Below are 22,675 nucleotides of genomic sequence, written 5' to 3' on the forward strand. Positions count from 1 at the left end.
TAACAAATTACAAAGCAAAATCGGGAAACTCAAAATTGGAATTATATAACTAAACTATATAAAATTAAATCATACATGCAAGTGAAATGTTTATTGTCAGAATTAAAAATCATCTTTGTACAAAACTTATACAGCTTTAAGAAATCGTTAATACAATGTCTAATAAGATGATGTCTTACTGATAATATTGTATCTACAGTGCTATATAAATAACATATAAATAATTACGACATTTTTAATAAAAGTATTAAAAAATCTCAATATTATTTACATAAGTTTATACTTGATAATTTCTAATACATTATTACTGTTAAATCATATTTGTGACGTTACATATCAGCATGTCAGCATGATGACTACTAGTATTTCTGATTTTATCTCCTATTATTGTAGAGAATAAAGCATCGTGAAGTAAGATAGCGATGTGGTAGAGAGCTAAAATTGATGATATTGATGATATTAATGATATTTTATCTTTTTGTATTTATGTTCTTATATATAATTTTTGTATTTTTGTACGTACTATAATTGGATTTAAGTGTAATAGTATTTTTTATTAGTTGATTATATACTCATAAATTATGCAAATTATACGAAAATCGTGATTTCAAAATTCGGATCTGCGTAATTTTTTTTAATTTTGGCCAATATTTGTGTTAGTTAATTGCTAGTACATTACCGTGGCAAAACCTTCTAATGATGCCACAAACAGATTGCCAATAGTTGGTTTTACGCTTTTCATAGTCCTATGCATTAAAAATAATAATATTTTTTGTGACGACAGTGGAGCAACATACCATAATACATTGCACCTATCAAGTTTAAAAATATTTCATTAATATTAATGTCACGAATGTAGTGTATAAAGTTTCGTAATCTTGATTTTCTATCTGGTTATAAATTAAATTCTATTGGTCATTTATGTTACATATTTATAACATATATAGAAATTTGTAGCTATCACACGATTAATAATATCACACTTAAAATTCATACCTCTATTGCCGCATGCTTTTATATTTACTCTATCAAATTACTTATCAAAATTTTGATTTTGCAACAAAATACATTACAACAAAATTTTATTAAATACTTACGTTGTATTATAAATATCAGTACTATGATCCGTTATTATTTGTCCGATAAAATTCGCCACAAACATATAAAGAAAATGCATAATTAGAAGCATGAGAGATGAAGTGAACTCTGATATGTTTTTCATGGTACTCGGTTGAAGAAGCTGTAATATTATTATATACTAAAACCGCGGTTTAGTATAATTTTCTAATATGTTGGACATATCTATATCTATTTTATTTAGATAACTCATGTTTTAGTAAAGAACTAAATACTGTGTACTTACGCGATATAAATTAACGGTTGCAGAGGTAACTCCAATAACAATTAATATACCAAATGGTACTACAAAAGTTGATATCATAAAATCAAAGAATCTAAAAAAAAGACAAAGTAAAAAAGAAAGTAATCTACGTGGATATTCAAGATTGATATTCAAGATATATATATATATATAATTTGGAGATCACAATTAATATAATAAAACGGTTTGGAGCGAATTTGCAATCTAACAATTATTTTGATTGACTTGATTTAAATATCCATAAATATTGTCCACATCTATATATTTAAAATTGTTTTCTAGCATGTATATAGAATATCCACTGCCAAAACTTAAGGAGTGTAATCAATCAACGGGGAAATATTCAGAATTATTAAAATATTTTACTAAAACATAACACGAACATTACAATATGATCAAAATTTATTCAATGCAATATCGAATACGCACTTCAGAATTTTTCGATGTAACTCTACAGCACGAACTATTCTGCCGCATATTATTCGTTCTACCTGAGAGGTGGAATGTTGCAGTACGTTTTTTCCTAATGCATGTTCTATGCGGAAACTATAAATTGTTTTTATATTAATTAGTAGTGTGAGAAATCTATCGTAAGATTATCTCACCTGACGATCTTTAGCATGCCACAGACATGACTAGCATAAATCATACATATCGTTCCAGTACTTAAAAGTGTTACGCCTCCTACTAAACACGCTACTATTTCGTGTAACAGCATGAAAGGAAAATATTTTTCACGGTCGATAAAATATTCCGCTACCACGTGCATCTTACGTGGTCGAGATTCATTCAATGGTACAACAAAATCGAGCATAATAGGCCAAATTTCCAGAAAAACGAAGAGTACCATGCAGATACAGAGGAATACTATGAAACATTGATAAGGCAAATTCTTTTAAATAAGTATCAATCTCACGTTCGATCAATCTCGATAAATCTTGAGAATCAAATGGAATTCATAAATATGTTTCCTTCTTTTACCCATAATACTAATCGTATAGATATTCATGAAGTAAGTATATTTTTCAATTATCTCAATTTCTCTCTTGTCATCTAATGCGTTCCAATCGTTGCATACTTCAGTCATCATCAGCTTGACCTATAATTGATGTACTCGCTGACATTAATAAATAATAAATAACAATTAAGTTTTTGAAACTGTATATAATTATGGCTATACATTTCTCCACATTTAACACGCATAAATTGAAACATAAATGCACGTTATTACGATTTATTAGAAACGTGCGTCGAAAGATTTTCTTGATGCACACTTTTAGAAAATAAATGAATTAATAGATAAAAAAATTTATGAATCATGTGCGAGACAGAGGGAGCGGGGTTAGAAGTGTAACTTACTTTCTTGGCATTAAAGTAGTAAGCATTGTAGTTCATAGTATAGATGAGAACAGGCAAGACATGGGAAAGAACTTTAAGAACCAGATCTAGATCACGCTTTGAAGTGACTAACGCAGAGAACTGCAAATAACAATCACATCGATAACAATTTATATACACGAATTTTATCTTGTACGACACAGACGCACCACGCACTCTAACAAACGTTTCGAACAAGATGGTCAGGATACCTGCACAAAAATAAAGGAGAAGAATATGGCGCTGAAGAATACAAACAGAATTTTTACGCGTCTTGTCTGCGATGGCCATAATCCGAAACAATTCAGAAGAATCTTGTTGAACCTGTAGTATCGTTCTCCAGCGAAGTCCATCTCACACTTTGGCAGAGACATGACTATATTCCGTATACGAGAAAGATTATTTTCACCCTCCCTAAGGGGAGGAATCACCCCTCGCGTGCAGACAATTTTTTCTATAGTTACCTCTAAGCGATATAAAATCGAAATAAGTGATAATGAGGGACAATTGATCAATTTTCTAGAGCGGTAGCAGAAAAAGAACGTATTATCATAAACGCAACTATAATAACATAAATTGCCGCACACACACACATACATATAGCACTATAGTTTTTTTATTATTTAAATATGTAAAGAAAATGCTTGCGTTTATTTTTCGTTTAACGCAGGCGCAACTGCGAGCACATTCTTCAGTTTGCTTGATGCTTTACACATGAAACTTTCGAACTTTTCTTCTGTTTCCCATTTTGTATTCTCATTCGTTGAGTACAACGTCAAGTTTAGTTTTAGTGTAATGCGTTTTCAAAATCAATCTTACATCACCTATTTGTAAGTACAAATATTTAAAGATAAATCAATCACTAGACTAGAACTAACATATTTTTCGATTTTTTAGTAACATGAAGAGGAAAATGTTGATGCATTTTCTTAAAGCTCTTATTTATTATCATGTTTGATAAAGCAAATGTGCTCCACGCTTCATATATTTTTTAAACTCTTAAATTTTATATTAAAGTGTGTGTTATTATATGCGACTGAAATTGTTATTCCTGATGTGATTATTGAACAGAATGAATTACCGTAAAGTACGAGAATGACATACTGGTAATCTGAAATAAGAAACTTGCTTTATACATCTACGAAATGAATAATATATAAAAATTAAGTTTCGTCATAGTTTCGTCAATGTAAGTAGTTACCGTTGCGAAACCTTCCAACGATGGAACAAATAAATTCCCTAGACACATGACAGTGCTTTTCATGCTTCGTTGCATTATAAATAATAATAATTTTTGCGCGTGCAACGGACCATTGTACCATTGTGACATGTACCTATATTTTTAAAATGTTACAGAAATTGTATTTGTTTAAACCACGGAACAGAAGAAGTCAGATAATCATGTGCATGCTTTACAAAGCACTTACTTACGTTTTGTAAAATATATCTGTGCTGTAATCTATTACTCTCTGACCAGTATAATTGCCCAAGAATATATAATAAACATGACCGAAAACGAATAATGTGGTGATAATAAATTCCTCTAAATCATCCATACATCGTAAAGTTAGAAAAAGCTGTGATAGAAATCAACTGGTACATTCGTTATGATTATGCCTTATACAATACAAGTGTACGGATGAGTGAACTTACGCGAAATAAATTAGCAGTCAAAGAGGCAATTCCCAAGCAGATTAGGAAGATATATGAAATAGCAAAACTGGATCTCAGAAATTCGACAAATCTTGAATAAAATAAATATTTTGAAAATAAATTACATTGAGTATTGTTATAATATTCATGGTTAAAAACAAATTGTTTTCAGTTTATTCCTCGTTAGTTGAAGCTAACTGCGAGATACATTTGCCTATATACATGCTGATAACGAAAGATTAAATGATTTTATTATACATATAATCAATACAAAGTTTTGAAAGGTACCAACTTAATAGCTCTCTTGTGAATGTATATGGCATTTATTATTTTTCTACAGTACGGACAATTCTTTCTTGGCATGTTAATGCCCAACACTTCATCAAATGCGTGTTCTATTCTGTAACTGAAAATCGAATGTAACGGACTAACTTTTCTGTTATAAAATAAAAAATTTAATTAATTTCATACTAAAAACAAAATTATTCCACAAAATGATGAGTATTATACATGCAATTAAATACAATGTGCAATATATTTACAATATACTTGAATATTCACCGTTTAATATTTTTACCATAAAGTGAATAAAATCTTAATTTTTAATTTAATATTTACCTAGCAATTGCAAACATTCCAATGGCATGCTGTACGAACGCGGCAAATAACGATTCAGTAGACATCACAGTAGTGAATCCTACGACAGCTATTACATCAATGTGCAACAGAATTGGCAGATAGCATTTTTGTTGATCAACAAAGTATTCTGCAGTTATCGGTATGTGATGTAGCCGCGATTCGTTTTGTGGTGCTACGAAGTCAAGAAAATTTGGCGCAAGTTGAATCACTACGCAAACACTGAGACCAGAATACACAGCCACTAAAAGTATAATAAAAACGATAATGATTTTGATATATTTTGTCATATTGTTCAGCTGAAAATTGAAAGCTGTACTGCTTTCCAATGTATTTCGCATTAGTTTCGATAATGTAAATACTAAAAGATAAAATATTATCCGAAAATCGTGGATCAAAAGTGTGAGTTAATCCATCTTCCAACACTTTATTTTTATTTATTTCAATTAAGTTGTAATTAAATATTAGAAGTTATTAGATTATTTTTATTTATTTGAATTAAGTTGTAATTAAATATTAGTGAGTCCGAGTAATAACTCTAAAGGGATGAGAAAGGGGGCGAAGTTGGAAAAAATTTTAACTAGAAAAAATAAAAAATTGACAAACGTAGGAATCTAACGAAATACCGTCGTGAACGTAAAATTTACTAAATGTAGGAATCTAAAGAAAGAGAACCTGAGAAATATTAAAGTGACAGAATGTTAGGAATCTAACGAAAGAGAACGTGAGAAATATTAAATTGAGGAAATGTAGGAATCTAACAAACGATCTAAAGAAGACAAGATTGAGAATCACCCCCCACCATCTATCTCAGCGGATAGAGAGAAATATTTAACATCTTCTTATCGTAACTGCACATAGTTATATAAACTCCCAAAGGGATGAGTGCTCCCCACGGCTGACTTATATGCGTGCAGTCGCACATCTTACGCACGAGTACGCCGAACGCCCCATAGCCATCTGGTGGCGCCGCGAGTACTACGCTCCCGCTAGAGTATCCATCGACTTTATAATGTAACTAAACATTCGATACGCGCAAATGTACAGCCGCAAGTATTTCCATGGATTCTATCTCGATATATTACATCATTATAAATTCGTTATAAACAATTAAACAAATTGCAAAAAGCTAACTTTGCCATTTGTTGAGATATCGCGAATCCGCTTGCGCAGTCCTCTTTAGAATCGTTTGCAGTTCCATTATTTCGAGTGTGCAGTTGCTCGGAAATCAGCTACAAACGATGCACTGGCCAAAAAATAATAATATTTTTAACAATTACAGTACCACATTTTTCGTTTGTAAGATCTAAGACAGTAACTACAAACGACGTATTCGTTTTAAAATAGTTTTTCATTGTTTGTAGCAACTGCAATCGCAATAATGGAACTGTAAACAAATGATTCTAAAGAAGACTGCGCAAGCGGATTTGAGATATCTTAAAATATAAAAAAATTTACAAAAAGCAATGAGATCCCACCTCACAATAGTTTACAGTTTTACACAATAGTTAGTAGCAAATAGTTTAATAGTTTTAAACTTTTTGTTACGTACAAGGTGGGATTTTTTATCTACTTGGCGTACTTTTTTTTATCTTTGTGAAGTTTTTTTAGTTTTGAAATTAACTACAGAAATGTCAAATCAAAAATTATCTCTTACATGTGAAGAGCATCGTATAAAATCGTCCAAAATCGGAATGCTTCTTTATAATTTCAAACTCGTCTTCGGTTTTCAACAAACTCCAATCGTTTATAATATTTTCCATGAGATCTTTCACCTGTAGAGTTTTCAAATTCTATTACTTTAATTCAAAAAATCGATCGATACGATTAAGAGAAAATACATCGTATATATTTTACTTTGTTTTGTATTTCTAAATCCTGTCACATTTAACTACTCACTACACTTACTATATAACTTATTATTATAATATAACTATATACATATACATATAATATGTTCACTTACTGTCTCAGTACCAATGCTAAAAGAAATATATTTCAACACGAACACTATGCAAGGTATTGTAAATGATAGAACCTTAAGTAGAAGATCCAGACTGTATTCAGTTGTGAGAAATTTCATTAACTGAAAATGATATTGTTCGCTTCAAATCGAACAACTTTGCTGTCCGATTAAATACGCTTAAAATTAAATACGTTTAAACAATGATACCTGAACAATGACAGAGGATATGAGAATAACAGAAGAAATGATTCTTTGAATCGTTTTCTTTCTTGGATCCTGATACGGCCACAAACCAATTGAAGACAAAAGGATACGATGTATGTTATAATAGCGCTTTCCTGCGAAATCCATATTTGTTCAATGGTCGGAATACGTTTACCTTCTCGCAATTTTAAACGAGTTCTTTTGATCATTCGTAACATACTTTATTTTTTCTGTACTTTATAGTCCCCACGCGAATGATACAATTTGCGTCGTATTAAAGTTATTATACAAAATTGAAGCGCTATTAAAGAAAAGTATCATATTTTCGTGTCTCTATTTTGTTGAATTTTTCCAATAGTGTATAGGTCCGTTTGTCACACCATTCACATGATGTTAATGGCAAAAGACGTGTTGCGTGAATACTTAAATTACTTAAATTACATATTCCAAGATCACAAGCGAGTATATTTTTTTACCTCCAAGTAAAAATGACGCAGACGCAGTAGCGAATGGAGCGTTTATATCGCTCCAGCACGTTACATTCACATTTCACTCGTTCGAAGAGCAACATCGTTCCTTGTAACTTGGTCTAGTTTCAAGACTTGGTGAAGTCATTAGTGATAATGTAAAAGACGTAAGGTAAAGTACGCATCATTGATTCGGAAGAGGGAGATTGTATAACGTACAACGATGTTTGTTAATCGCGCTATTAACAATTAAATTTATCTTTCCCAGCTGTCACGTTTATCACATAATATCTGTTTTATTTTAAGATAGTAGTAGAAAGTAAATTATTGTAAGAGTTAATGATTTCATATTACTATAAAAATGCGTATACATAGTGCAATAAAAGTACGAGACGTGAGAGTGTGTGTGAGATGCTATTTATTATATTAATAAAATAATCATAAACAAAAACAAGCTTATTAAATTAATTATCGGATTAGTGGCATATGATCTATTTTGGAGATGAGATTCAATTTTCTGAATAATAAAATATTCTAAAATACTTATTTTCTCGCGCGCGAATACAGATTCAGTTTCTATGTGTCCATTCTTTTCTTACGGGTCTTATTGTTGCGCGGAATAAATTACCGTGAAGTGAGATAACATGCTTGCAAGCTGAGAAAGTAAATTTGTCTGTTTAGAACAAGGTAGAAATGGAATTTATCATCGTATCCGCAACGCAAATTATCGTAGTAAAATTTTCCAACCACACCGAATAAATGCCATCCATGACGAGTTTGCAAGATTTCATGCTTCTCTGTATCACGAACAGTAGTAAGCTTAGCGTTTGCACCGGCCTCATACACGTGATAGCGATGCAATTGCGATAATGATATTATAGTATATGTCGCGTAAATAAAAACTTGCGGGAAATGATATTTGAGCTTGATTTGGGATATTTGAATGCAAGTGTAAAAGTGTAAAATATTTAGTTCTTTCATTGTGAATCTTTCAGTGTGATTTACAAATTACTGCATGCGTTATTACTATTCTACAAGTGGTAAAATTGAGCACTCACGAATGAGCGATGACATCCTATAGAATCCATCACAGCCACTGATGAAATTGACCGACCATCTGTAATCTCTTCAGCTGGGAATCTCTCATCGGTTGCTCTTCAGTTTTCACTTCTTTTTGTACTTTGCACTTTTCACTTTGTTCTTTACACTTTATACTTTGCACATACGTGTTTATTCGCGACGCGATACTATTGTTAACGGTATTTAAAGAATATTTATGTCGGCACAAAAGTCACTTCACTTTACTGGCGGAGATCGATGCGGAGTGCGATGATCCCACGACGAATTGCTCCATATTATGATGGCGAAGTTCATTTCGAACAATATATTGCGAACATTGCCTCGCACAATATTTGCGAAGACTACTTCGCAATGTCTATGCGAAGATTGCGCGGCTTATTTTAAAACGTAATTTAAATTTTAAGTAATTAAATTTATAATAATTTATATATTTATTTATAATAATTAAATAATTTAAATTTAATTGAACGTGTTTTACGTCTTTCTAATCGAAATGTATAATAATTTATAACGCGATTTCGAAATCGTTTAATATGTAGGTGAACGAAATATAATCGCGCCTATCAATGTAGTAAATGGAATATCAAGATAAAAGATTATGCAGTAAAATTGAATAATTAATTATAATTGTGATTACAAAATATATACTCTACTGAACGCGAATAAAATAATTCTTAAAACAATCTAATCCGATTTTTCTTTGACCGCGTATCTCTAATCGCGAATATGTATATATATAATTAATGAGAAAGAAAATATATAATTGCATCACACAACGCGAGCAAATTTTCGTGAAATCTATAATTCTATATGACAGCAAATTAGTTCGCAATTTTGCCTCGCGAATTTGAAATATCATCCTTTTCGATGGTATTTGAATTAAAAACCATACATATCCAAAAAGATAAAATTATTCAATAAGATGATATAAATCAATAATATATACATATCTTTTAAAGATATAATACTTAATTAAATAACCGAAGAATCTTTTTCATTAAGAAAACATGTAATTTATAAGTTAGACTTAAAGACGAATAAGTTATGATTTATATCATTCTTTAATCAATAATTCATGCACAAAACTACGTAGAAAAGTATCTACTTTTATGTATTATACTAAAGCTATGTAGTATACTACTGTAAATCACACTGATTATTGCAAAAACGCCATCACCATTATATACAAAATATTTTTACTTTTATTGTTTCAATTACTCACTCTACGATGCTTTGGCGTTGCACAATGCAAAAATCTCTTGCTCCTTTTAATGCTTGATTAGCTCCCACGACAAAATGGCACTCCTCAATTTCGCAGTCATATTCCTTTACAAATTTCAATATAAAATTAATTTTATTTAATTAATTTTATAGTTACTGTCTTATTCATATTTTATTGCATCGAATTAGATGAGATATAATATAAATATAATTGCAAAAATGTAATTAATAACGGAAGCTAACGAAATATTTCAATCGCATTGTGCGCACGTTTACGTCGAGAATATATCGCTCATTTGCTGAGCAAAATATAAATATATATAAATACATATTGTGTATTTAAATCCTTACGAAATGTAATCAAATTAATACGTTCGTCAAAAATAAACATTTGCTCATATGCACTACATTTTCTAATAACACTTGGATTTTAATTTTAATTTAATTTAATTATCTATTAATAATATCTTGTAGAGAATATTACTTGTGTCGATATTCGTCAACGGACGACAATAGAATGTTGCGCGATCTTGAGTCGAAGGTTGTTTTTGTGTAATAAGACGTCGATAATTTCAAGGATACACAACATTAATATGCGTGTATGATATATAAAATTTTCATTTAAAATTATATAATTTTACGGTTGTATTTGTCTGATACAATACGAAAAATGAACTCAACACACACTAAAGTGCATACATGATCGCGCGCATTAATAACTCGCGCCTATTTCAATAAAAAATATATATCAATTTAATGAATAAATGTGATGTTTCACGATGACGGCGAAGAAATTGAAAAGATTTATCGATTTACCTTTGATTTACATTTTTGAGCCGATCCTGAACTGCAGTTTTCGGTGCCGCGAATTTGCAATCTTCGCATGATCTAGAAACACTAATATTTCTATTATATTTTCATGCAATTGTTAAAAGTACACACTTTTATAACATTTGTTTGACGCGCTAAGCTTTATGTTTGAATTATTAGAGTCAAAAGTGTACGCGCATGGATTTCGCGAACCCGTTGCGATATTTAGCGCCGCCAATTTATTAGATATTACAAAGATATAAGCTCGCGAATAATCGAGTCGCGTTCTAACCCTTTCGCTCAATGGTCGATACGCTACGATACGCTACGATACGCTTTTGGCGCGATCATTTCTATATGGTATCGCGTTATTCGCGCATGCGATTGTAAGAATTATACATATTGTATACTTAATTGTATAATTAATCTAACAAGTGCATGAAAATATAATAGAAATATTAGTGTTTCTAGATCATGCGAAGATTGCAAATTCGCGGCACCGAAAACTGCAGTTCAGGATCGGCTCAAAAATGTAAATCAAAGGTAAATCGATAAATCTTTTCAATTTCTTCGCCGTCATCGTGAAACATCACATTTATTCATTAAATTGATATATATTTTTTATTGAAATAGGCGCGAGTTATTAATGCGCGCGATCATGTATGCACTTTAGTGTGTGTTGAGTTCATTTTTCGTATTGTATCAGACAAATACAACCGTAAAATTATATAATTTTAAATGAAAATTTTATATATCATACACGCATATTAATGTTGTGTATCCTTGAAATTATCGACGTCTTATTACACAAAAACAACCTTCGACTCAAGATCGCGCAACATTCTATTGTCGTCCGTTGACGAATATCGACACAAGTAATATTCTCTACAAGATATTATTAATAGATAATTAAATTAAATTAAAATTAAAATCCAAGTGTTATTAGAAAATGTAGTGCATATGAGCAAATGTTTATTTTTGACGAACGTATTAATTTGATTACATTTCGTAAGGATTTAAATACACAATATGTATTTATATATATTTATATTTTGCTCAGCAAATGAGCGATATATTCTCGACGTAAACGTGCGCACAATGCGATTGAAATATTTCGTTAGCTTCCGTTATTAATTACATTTTTGCAATTATATTTATATTATATCTCATCTAATTCGATGCAATAAAATATGAATAAGACAGTAACTATAAAATTAATTAAATAAAATTAATTTTATATTGAAATTTGTAAAGGAATATGACTGCGAAATTGAGGAGTGCCATTTTGTCGTGGGAGCTAATCAAGCATTAAAAGGAGCAAGAGATTTTTGCATTGTGCAACGCCAAAGCATCGTAGAGTGAGTAATTGAAACAATAAAAGTAAAAATATTTTGTATATAATGGTGATGGCGTTTTTGCAATAATCAGTGTGATTTACAGTAGTATACTACATAGCTTTAGTATAATACATAAAAGTAGATACTTTTCTACGTAGTTTTGTGCATGAATTATTGATTAAAGAATGATATAAATCATAACTTATTCGTCTTTAAGTCTAACTTATAAATTACATGTTTTCTTAATGAAAAGATTCTTCGGTTATTTAATTAAGTATTATATCTTTAAAAGATATGTATATATTATTGATTTATATCATCTTATTGAATAATTTTATCTTTTTGGATATGTATGGTTTTTAATTCAAATACCATCGAAAAGGATGATATTTCAAATTCGCGAGGCAAAATTGCGAACTAATTTGCTGTCATATAGAATTATAGATTTCACGAAAATTTGCTCGCGTTGTGTGATGCAATTATATATTTTCTTTCTCATTAATTATATATATACATATCGCGATTAGAGATACGCGGTCAAAGAAAAATCGGATTAGATTGTTTTAAGAATTATTTTATTCGCGTTCAGTAGAGTATATATTTTGTAATCACAATTATAATTAATTATTCAATTTTACTGCATAATCTTTTATCTTGATATTCCATTTACTACATTGATAGGCGCGATTATATTTCGTTCACCTACATATTAAACGATTTCGAAATCGCGTTATAAATTATTATACATTTCGATTAGAAAGACGTAAACACGTTCAATTAAATTTAAATTATTTAATTATTATAAATAAATATATAATTATTATAAATTTAATTACTTAAAATTTAAATTACGTTTTAAAATAAGCCGCGCAATCTTCGCATAGACATTGCGAAGTAGTCTTCGCAAATATTGTGCGAGGCAATGTTCGCAATATATTGTTCGAAATGAACTTCGCCATCATAATAGGAGCAATTCGTCGTGGGATCATCGCACTCCGCATCGATCTCCGCCAGTAAAGTGAAGTGACTTTTGTGCCGACATAAATATTCTTTAAATACCGTTAACAATAGTATCGCGTCGCGAATAAACACGTATGTGCAAGTATAAAGTGTAAAGACAAAGTGAAAAGTGCAAAGTACAAAAAGAAGTGAAAACTGAAGAGCAACCGATGAGAGATTCCCAGCTGAAGAGATTACAGATGGTCGGTCAATTTCATCAGTGGCTGTGATGGATTCTATAGGATGTATCGCTCATTCGTGAGTGCTCAATTTTACCACTTGTAGAATAGTAATAACGCATGCAGTAATTTGTAAATCACACTGAAAGATTCACAATGAAAGAACTAAATATTTTACACTTTTACACTTGCATTCAAATATCCCAAATCAAGCTCAATATATTTCCCGCAAGTTTTTATTTACGCGACATATACTATAATATCATTATCGCAATTGCATCGCTATCACGTGTATGAGGCCGGTGCAAACGCTAAGCTTACTACTGTTCGTGATACAGAGAAGCATGAAATCTTGCAAACTCGTCATGGATGGCATTTATTCGGTGTGGTTGGAAAATTTTACTACGATAATTTGCGTTGCGGATACGATGATAAATTCCATTCTACCTTGTTCTAAACAGACAAATTTACTTTCTCAGCTTGCAAGCATGTTATCTTCACTTCACGGTAATTTATTCCGCGCACAATAAGACCGTAAGAAAAGAATGGACACATAGAACTGATCTGTATTCGCGCGCGAGAAAATAAGTATTTTAGAATATTTTATTATTCAGAAATTGAATCTCATCTCCAAAATAGATCATATGCCACTAATCCGATAATTAATTTAATAAGCTTGTTTTTGGTTTATGATTATTTATTAATATAATAAATAGCATCTCACACACACTCTCACGTCTCGTACTTTTATTGCACTATGTATACGCATTTTTATAGTAATATGAATCATTAACTCTTACAATAATTTACTTTCTACTACTATCTTAAAATAAAACAGATATTATGTGATAAACGTGACAGCTGGGAAAGATAATTTAATTGTTAATAGCGCGATTAACAAACATCGTTGTACGTTATACAATCTCCCTCTTCCGAATCAATGATGCGTACTTTACCTTACGTCTTTTACATTATCACTAATGACTTCACCAAGTCTTGAAACTAGACCAAGTTACAAGGAACGATGTTGCTCCTTCGAACGAGTGAAATGTGAATGTAACGTGCTGGAGCGATATAAACGCTCCATTCGCTACTGCGTCTGCGTCATTTTACTTGGAGGTAAAAAAAATACTCGCTTGTGATCTTGGAATATGTATTTAAGTAATTTAAGTATTCACGCAACACGTCTTTTGCCATTAACATCATGTGAATGGTGTGACAAACGGACCTATACACTATTGGAAAAATTCAACAAAATAGAGACACGAAAATATGATACTTTTCTTTAATAGGCTTCAATTTTGTATAATAACTTTAATACGACGCAAATTGTATCATTCGCGTGGGGACTATAAAGTACAGAAAAAATAAAGTATGTTACGAATGATCAAAGAACTCGTTAAAATTGCGAGAAGGTAAACGTATTCCGACCATTGAACAAATATGGATTTCGCAGGAAAGCGCTATTATACATACATCGTATCCTTTTGTCTTCAATTGGTTTGTGGCCGTATCAGGATCCAAGAAAGAAAACGATTCAAAGAATCATTTCTTCTGTATTCTCATATCCTCTGTCATTGTTCAGGTATCATTGTTTAAACGTATTTAATTTTAAGCGTATTTAATCGGACAGCAAAGTTGTTCGATTTGAAGCGAACAATATCATTTTCAGTTAATGAAATTTCTCACAACTGAATACAGTCTGGATCTTCTACTTAAGGTCTATCATTTACAATACCTTGCATAGTGTTCGTGTTGAAATATATTTTTTAGCATTGGTACTGAGACAGTAAGTGAACATATTATATGTATATGTTATAGTATATATTATAATAATCAAGTTATATAGTAAGGTGTAGTGAGTAGATTAAATGTGACAGGATTTAGAATAATACAAAACAAAGTAAAATATTACGATGTATTTTCTCTTAATCGTATCGATCGATTGTTTTGAATTAAAGTAATAGAATGAAAACATCTAGCAGGTGCAAGATACTCATGGAAAATAGTTATAAACGGATTGGAGTTGTTGAAAAACGGAGACGAGTTTGAAATTATAAGAAGCATTCACGAATTTTGGAAGATTTATACGATGCATCTTCACATGTAAGAGATCAATTTTTGATTTGACATTTCTGTATTAATTTCACAAAATAAAAACTTCACAAAGATAAAAAAAAAGTACGCACAGTAGTAAAAAATCCCCCTGTGTACGTAACAAAAAGTTTAAAACATAACCTGATATAATTATAAATTTTGCTACTAACTATTGTTGTAAAAGTTTTAAACTTTTTGTTACGTAAAGGTGGGATTTTTATCTACTTGGCGTACTTTTTTTATCTTTGTGAAGTTTTTTTAGTTTTGAAATTAACTACAGAAATGTCAAATCAAAATTATCTCTTACATGTGAAGAGCATCGTATAAAATCGTCCAAAATCGGAATGCTTCTTTATAATTTCAAACTCGTCTTCGTTTTCAACAACTCCAATCGTTTATAATATTTTCCATGAGATCTTTCACCTGTAGAGTTTTCAATTCTATTACTTTAATTCAAAAAATCGATCGATACGATTAAGAGAAAATACATCGTATATATTTTACTTTGTTTTGTATTTCTAAATCCTGTCACATTTAACTACTCACTACACTTACTATATAACTTATTATTATAATATAACTATATACATATACATATAATATGTTCACTTACTGTCTCAGTACAATGCTAAAAGAAATATATTTCAACACGAACACTATGCAAGGTATTGTAAATGATAGAACCTTAAGTAGAAGATCCAGACTGTATTCAGTTGTGAGAAATTTCATTAACTGAAATGATTATTGTTCGCTTCAAATCGACAACTTTGCTGTCCGATTAAATACGCTTAAATTTAAATACGTTTAAACAATGATACCTGAACAATGACAGAGGATATGAGAATAACAGAAGAAATGATTCTTTGAATCGTTTTCTTTCTTGGATCCTGATACGGCACAAACCAATTGAAGACAAAGGATACGATGTATGTTATAATAGCGCTTTCCTGCGAAATCCATATTTGTTCAATGGTCGGAATACGTTTACCTTCTCGCAATTTTAAACGAGTTCTTTTGATCATTCGTAACATACTTTATTTTTTCTGTACTTTATAGTCCCCACGCGAATGATACAATTTGCGTCGTATTAAAGTTATTATACAAAATTGAAGCGCTATTAAGAAAAGTATCATATTTTCGTGTCTCTATTTTGTTGAATTTTTCCAATAGTGTATAGGTCCGTTTGTCACACCATTCACATGATGTTAATGGCAAAAGACGTGTTGCGTGAATACTTAAATTACTTAAATTACATATTCCAAGATCACAAGCGAGTATATTTTTTTACCTCAAGTAAAAATGACGCAGACGCAGTAGCGAATGGAGCGTTTATATCGCTCCAGCACGTTACATTCACATTTCACTCGTTCGAAGAGCAACATCGTTCCTTGTAACTTGGTCTAGTTTCAAGACTTGGTGAAGTCATTAGTGATAATGTAAAAGACGTAAGGTAAAGTACGCATCATTGATTCGGAAGAGGGAGATTGTATAACGTACAACGATGTTTGTTAATCGCGCTATTAACAATTAAATTTATCTTCCCAGCTGTCACGTTTATCACATAATATCTGTTTTATTTAAGATAGTAGTAGAAAGTAAAATTATTGTAAGAGTTAATGATTTCATATTACTATAAAAATGCGTATACATAGTGCAATAAAAGTACGAGACGTGAGAGTGTGTGTGAGATGCTATTTATTATATTAATAAATAATCATAAACAAAAACAAGCTTATTAAATTAATTATCGGATTAGTGGCATATGATCTATTTTGAGATGAGATCAATTTTCTGAATAAAAAATATTCTAAAAATACTTATTTTCTCGCGCGCGAATACAGATTCAGTTTCTATGTGTCCATTCTTTTCTTACGGGTCTTATTGTTGCGCGAATAAATTACCGTGAAGTGAGATAACATGCTTGCAAGCTGAGAAAGTAAATTTGTCTGTTTAGAACAAGGTAGAAATGGAATTTATCATCGTATCCGCAACGCAAATTATCGTAGTAAAATTTTCCAACCACACCGAATAAATGCCATCCATGACGAGTTTGCAAGATTTCATGCTTCTCTGTATCACGAACAGTAGTAAGCTTAGCGTTTGCACCGGCCTCATACACGTGATAGCGATGCAATTGCGATAATGATATTATAGTATATGTGCGTAAATAAAAACTTGCGGAAATGATATTTGAGCTTGATTTGGGATATTTGAATGCAAGTGTAAAAGTGTAAAATATTTAGTTCTTTCATTGTGAATCTTTCAGTGTGATTTACAAATTACTGCATGCGTTATTACTATTCTACAAGTGGTAAAATTGAGCACTCACGAATGAGCGATGACATCCTATAGAATCCATCACAGCCACTGATGAAATTGACCGACCATCTGTAATCTCTTCAGCTGGGAATCTCTCATCGGTTGCTCTTCAGTTTTCACTTCTTTTTGGTACTTTGCACTTTTCACTTTGTTCTTTACACTTTATACTTTGCACATACGTGTTTATTCGCGACGCGATACTATTGTTAACGGTATTTAAAGAATATTTTATGTCGGCACAAAAGTCACTTCACTTTACTGGCGGAGATCGATGCGGAGTGCGATGACCCACGACGAATTGCTCCATATTATGATGGCGAGTTCATTTCGAACAATATATTGCGAACATTGCCTCGCACAATATTTGCGAAGACTACTTCGCAATGTCTATGCGAAGATTGCGCGGCTTATTTTAAAACGTAATTTAAATTTTAAGTAATTAAATTTATAATAATTATATATTTATTTATAATAATTAAATAATTTAAATTTAATTGAACGTGTTTTACGTCTTTCTAATCGAAATGTATAATAATTTATAACGCGATTTCGAAATCGTTTAATATGTAGGTGAACGAAATATAATCGCGCCTATCAATGTAGTAAATGGAATATCAAGATAAAAGATTATGCAGTAAAATTGAATAATTAATTATATATTGTGATTACAAAATATATACTCTACTGAACGCGAAAAAATAATTCTTAAAAACAATCTAATCCGATTTTTCTTTGACCGCGTATCTCTAATCGCGAATATGTATATATATAATTAATGAGAAAGAAATTATATAATTGCATCACACAACGCGAGCAAATTTTCGTGAAATCTATAATTCTATATGACAGCAATTAGTTCGCAATTTTGCCTCGCGAATTTGAAATATCATCCTTTTCGATGGTATTTGAATTAAAACCATACATATCCAAAAAGATAAAATTATTCAATAAGATGATATAATCAATAATATATACATATCTTTTAAAGATATAATACTTAATTAAATAACCGAAGAATCTTTTCATTAAGAAAACATGTAATTTATAAGTTAGACTTAAAGACGAATAAGTTATGATTTATATCATTCTTTAATCAATAATTCATGCACAAACTACGTAGAAAAGTATCTACTTTTATGTATTATACTAAAGCTATGTAGTATACTACTGTAAATCACACTGATTATTGCAAAAACGCCATCACCATTATATACAAAATATTTTTACTTTTATTGTTTCAATTACTCACTCTACGATGCTTTGGCGTTGCACAATGCAAAAATCTCTTGCTCCTTTTAATGCTTGATTAGCTCCACGACAAAATGGCACTCCTCAATTTCGCAGTCATATTCCTTTACAAATTTCAATATAAAATTAATTTTATTTAATTAATTTTATAGTTACTGTCTTATTCATATTTTATTGCATCGAATTAGATGAGATATAATATAAATATAATTGCAAAAATGTAATTAATAACGGAAGCTAACGAAATATTTCAATCGCATTGTGCGCACGTTTACGTCGAGAATATATCGCTCATTTGCTGAGCAAAATATAAATATATATAAATACATATTGTGTATTTAAATCCTTACGAAATGTAATCAAATTAATACGTTCGTCAAAAATAAACATTTGCTCATATGCACTACATTTTCTAATAACACTTGGATTTTAATTTTAATTTAATTTAATTATCTATTAATAATATCTTGTAGAGAATATTACTTGTGTCGATATTCGTCAACGGACGACAATAGAATGTTGCGCGATCTTGAGTCGAAGGTTGTTTTTGTGTAATAAGACGTCGATAATTTCAAGGATCACAACATTAATATGCGTGTATGATATATAAAATTTTCCATTTAAAATTATATAATTTACGGTTGTATTTGTCTGATACAATACGAAAATAGAACTCACACACTAAAGTGCATACATGATCGCGCGCATTAATAACTCGCGCCTATTTCAATAAAAAATATATATCAATTTAATGAATAAATGTGATGTTTCACGATGACGGCGAAGAAATTGAAAAGATTTATCGATTTACCTTTGATTTACATTTTTGAGCCGATCCTGAACTGCAGTTTTCGGTGCCGCGAATTTGCAATCTTCGCATGATCTAGAAACACTAATATTTCTATTATATTTTCATGCAATTGTTAAAAGTACACACTTTTAAACTTTGTTTGACGCGCTAGCTTTATGTTTGAATTATTAGAGTCAAAGTGTACGCGCATGGATTTCGCGAACCCGTTGCGATATTTAGCGCCGCCAATTTATTAGATATTACAAAGATATAAGCTCGCGAATAATCGAGTCGCGTTCTAACCCTTTCGCTCAATGGTCGATACGCTACGATACGCTACGATACGCTTTTGGCGCGATCATTTCTATATGGTATCGCGTTATTCGCGCATGCGATTGTAAGAAATTATACATCATTGTATACTTAATTGTATATTAATCTAACAAGTGCATGAAAATATAATAGAAATATTAGTGTTTCTAGATCATGCGAAGATTGCAAATTCGCGGCCCGAAAACTGCAGTTCAGGATCGGCTCAAAAATGTAAATCAAGGTAAATCGATAAATCTTTTCAATTTCTTCGCCGTCATCGTGAAACATCACTTTATTCATTAAATTGATATATATTTTTTATTGAAATAGGCGCGAGTTATTTATGCGCGCGATCATGTATGCACTTTAGTGTGTGTTGAGTTCATTTTTCGTATTGTATCAGACAAATACAACCGTAAAATTATATAATTTTAATGAAAATTTTATATATCATACACGCATATTAATGTTGTGTATCCTTGAAATTATCGACGTCTTATTACACAAAAACAACCTTCGACTCAAGATCGCGCACATTCTATTGTCGTCCGTTGACGAATATCGACACAAGTAATATTCTCTACAAGATATTATTAATAGATAATTAAATTAAATTAAAATTAAATCCAAGTGTTATTAGAAAATGTAGTGCATATGAGCAAATGTTTATTTTTGACGAACGTATTAATTTGATTACATTTCGTAAGGATTTAAATACACAATATGTATTTATATATATTTATATTTTGCTCAGCAAATGAGCGATATATTCTGACGTAAACGTGCGCACAATGCGATTGAATATTTCGTTAGCTTCCGTTATTAATTACATTTTTGCAATTATATTTATATTATATCTCATCTAATTCGATGCAATAAAATGAATAAGACAGTATATAAAATTAATTAAATAAAATTAATTTTTATTGAAAATTTGTAAAGGAATATGACTGCGAAATTGAGGAGTGCCATTTTGTCGTGGGGCTAATCAGCATTAAAGGAGCAAGAGTTTTTGCATTGTGCAACGCCAAAGCATCGTAGAGTGAGTAATTGAAACAATAAAAGTAAAAAATATTTTGTATATAATGGTGATGGCGTTTTTGCAATAATCAGTGTGAATTTACAGTAGTAACTACATAGCTTTAGTATAATACATAAAAGTAGATACTTTTCTACGTAGTTTTGTGCATGAATTATTGATATAAGATGATATAAATCATAACTTATTCTTTCTTTAGGTCTAACTTATAATTACATGTTTTCTTAATGAAAGATTCTTCGTTATTTAATTAAGTATTATATCTTTAAAGATATGTATATATTATTGATTTATATCATCTTATTGAATAATTTTATCTTTTGGATATGTATGGTTTTTAATTCAATACATCGAAAAGGATGATATTTCAATTCGCAGGCAAATTGCGAACTATTTGCTGTCATATAGAATTATAGATTTCCGAAAATTCTGCTCGCGTTGTGTGATGCAATATATTTTTCTTTCTCATTAATATATATACATATCGCGATTAGAGATACGCGTCCAGAAAAATCGGATTAGATTGTTTAAGATTATTTTATTCGCGTTCAGTAAGTATATATTTGTAATCACAATTTATAATTAATTATTCATTTGTACTGCATATATCTTTATCTTGATATCCATTTACTACTGATAGGCGCGATTATATTTCGTTCACTACTATATTAAACGATTTCGAATCGCGTATAATATTAATTACATTTCGATAGAAAGACGTAAAACACGTTCAATTAAATTAATTATTTAATTATTATAAATAAATTATATATTATTATAATTTAATTACTTAAAATTAAATTACGTTTAAAATAAGCCGCGCAATCTTCGCATAGACATTGCGAAGTAGTCTTCGCAAATATTGTGCGAGGCAATGTTCGCATATATTGTTCGAAATGAACTTCGCATCATAATATGGAGCAATTCGTCGTGGATGCAATCGACTCCCGCATCGATCTCCGCCAGTAAGTGAAGTGACTTTTGTGCCGACATAAATATTCTTTAAATACCGTTAACAATAGTATCGCGTCGCGAATAAACAGTATGTGCAAAGTATAAAGTGTAAAGAACAAGTGAAAAGTGCAAAGTACAAAAAGAAGTGAAAACTGAGAGCAACCGATGAGAGATTCCCAGCTGAAGAGATTACAGATGGTGGTCAATTTCATCAGTGGCTGTGATGGATTCTATAGGATGTCATCGCTCATTCGTGAGTGCTCATTTTACCACTTGTAGAATAGTAATAACGCATGCAGTAATTTGTAAATCACACTGAAGATTCACAATGAAAGAACTAAATATCTTTACACTTTACACTTGCATTCAAATTCCAATCAAGCTCAATATCATTTCCGCAAGTTTTTATTTACGCGACATATATATAATATCATTATCGAATTGCATCGCTATCACGGTGTAGGTCATACCCACTGCACTGCGCGGATATCGCATCTAGAAATTTTTCCATAATGTTCCATGTTTTTTACTTTTTTGCTTTATTAGCAAAACACTGCTCCTTCCCTGCATTCCCGTTTGTTTGAGCACGACTACGATGGAAGCGCT

General features: G+C 30.8%; 4 protein-coding genes across 10 annotated transcripts in view; 1 reads left to right on the forward strand and 3 right to left on the reverse strand.

Annotated features, from left to right (window-relative positions):
* Positions 1–22,675, reverse strand: part of LOC105286029 (mannosyl-oligosaccharide alpha-1,2-mannosidase IA) — a 738,960-nt gene that overhangs the window by 422,370 nt on the left and 293,915 nt on the right. The gene's annotated exons all lie outside the window — the stretch shown is intronic.
* Positions 1–22,675, forward strand: part of LOC109611385 — an 89,453-nt gene that overhangs the window by 42,718 nt on the left and 24,060 nt on the right. The gene's annotated exons all lie outside the window — the stretch shown is intronic.
* LOC105286048 lies at positions 78–3,862 on the reverse strand. The gene is made up of 9 exons (XM_020033860.2): positions 2,971–3,862; positions 2,741–2,860; positions 2,363–2,480; positions 1,987–2,248; positions 1,811–1,927; positions 1,364–1,454; positions 1,098–1,240; positions 680–812; positions 78–435 (listed from the first exon to the last, which is right to left on the reverse strand). Exons 1-9 carry the CDS (start codon positions 3,355–3,357, stop codon positions 385–387), a joined length of 1,422 nt encoding a protein of 473 aa, XP_019889419.2. The 5' UTR covers positions 3,358–3,862; the 3' UTR covers positions 78–384.
* On the reverse strand, positions 3,493–8,616 carry LOC109611414. 4 transcript variants are annotated; one of them, XM_020033866.2, is made up of 10 exons: positions 7,221–8,616; positions 7,014–7,133; positions 6,705–6,822; positions 5,030–5,291; positions 4,704–4,817; positions 4,412–4,502; positions 4,190–4,335; positions 3,960–4,092; positions 3,840–3,869; positions 3,493–3,582 (listed from the first exon to the last, which is right to left on the reverse strand). In XM_020033866.2, the coding sequence occupies exons 1-10, from the start codon at positions 7,362–7,364 to the stop codon at positions 3,574–3,576; spliced, it is 1,167 nt and encodes a 388-aa protein (XP_019889425.1). In that variant the 5' UTR covers positions 7,365–8,616; the 3' UTR covers positions 3,493–3,573. The 4 variants fall into 4 exon arrangements, 3 of the variants coding, with proteins under 3 accessions (XP_019889425.1, XP_019889424.1, XP_019889423.1); XR_002193792.2 differs by having other exon boundaries at positions 3,840–4,092; XM_020033865.2 differs by having other exon boundaries at positions 3,512–3,869; positions 7,221–8,615.

The sequence above is a fragment of the Ooceraea biroi genome, chromosome 10 (genome assembly GCF_003672135.1).
Source record: "Ooceraea biroi isolate clonal line C1 chromosome 10, Obir_v5.4, whole genome shotgun sequence".
In the NCBI taxonomy this organism is placed as follows: Eukaryota; Metazoa; Arthropoda; class Insecta; order Hymenoptera; family Formicidae; genus Ooceraea; species Ooceraea biroi.

Excerpts from the sequence above, each read along its gene's own strand:
- LOC105286048 (XM_020033860.2), bottom strand. The coding sequence starts at position 3,357 with ATGTATGTGTGTGTGTGCGGCAATTTATGTTATTATAGTTGCGTTTAT. Across the intron at positions 2,481-2,740 it reads ACTACTTTAATGCCAAGAAA|GTCAAGCTGATGATGACTGA; the intron begins GTAAGTTACACT and ends CATCAATTATAG. Across the intron at positions 813-1,097 it reads ACTGATATTTATAATACAAC|GTGCAATGTATTATGGTATG; the intron begins GTAAGTATTTAA and ends TAAACTTGATAG.
- LOC109611414 (XM_020033864.2), bottom strand. The coding sequence starts at position 7,364 with ATGGATTTCGCAGGAAAGCGCTATTATAACATACATCGTATCCTTTTG. Across the intron at positions 7,134-7,220 it reads TATCCTCTGTCATTGTTCAG|TTAATGAAATTTCTCACAAC; the intron begins GTATCATTGTTT and ends TATCATTTTCAG. Across the intron at positions 6,823-7,013 it reads TTAGCATTGGTACTGAGACA|GTGAAAGATCTCATGGAAAA; the intron begins GTAAGTGAACAT and ends AAAACTCTACAG.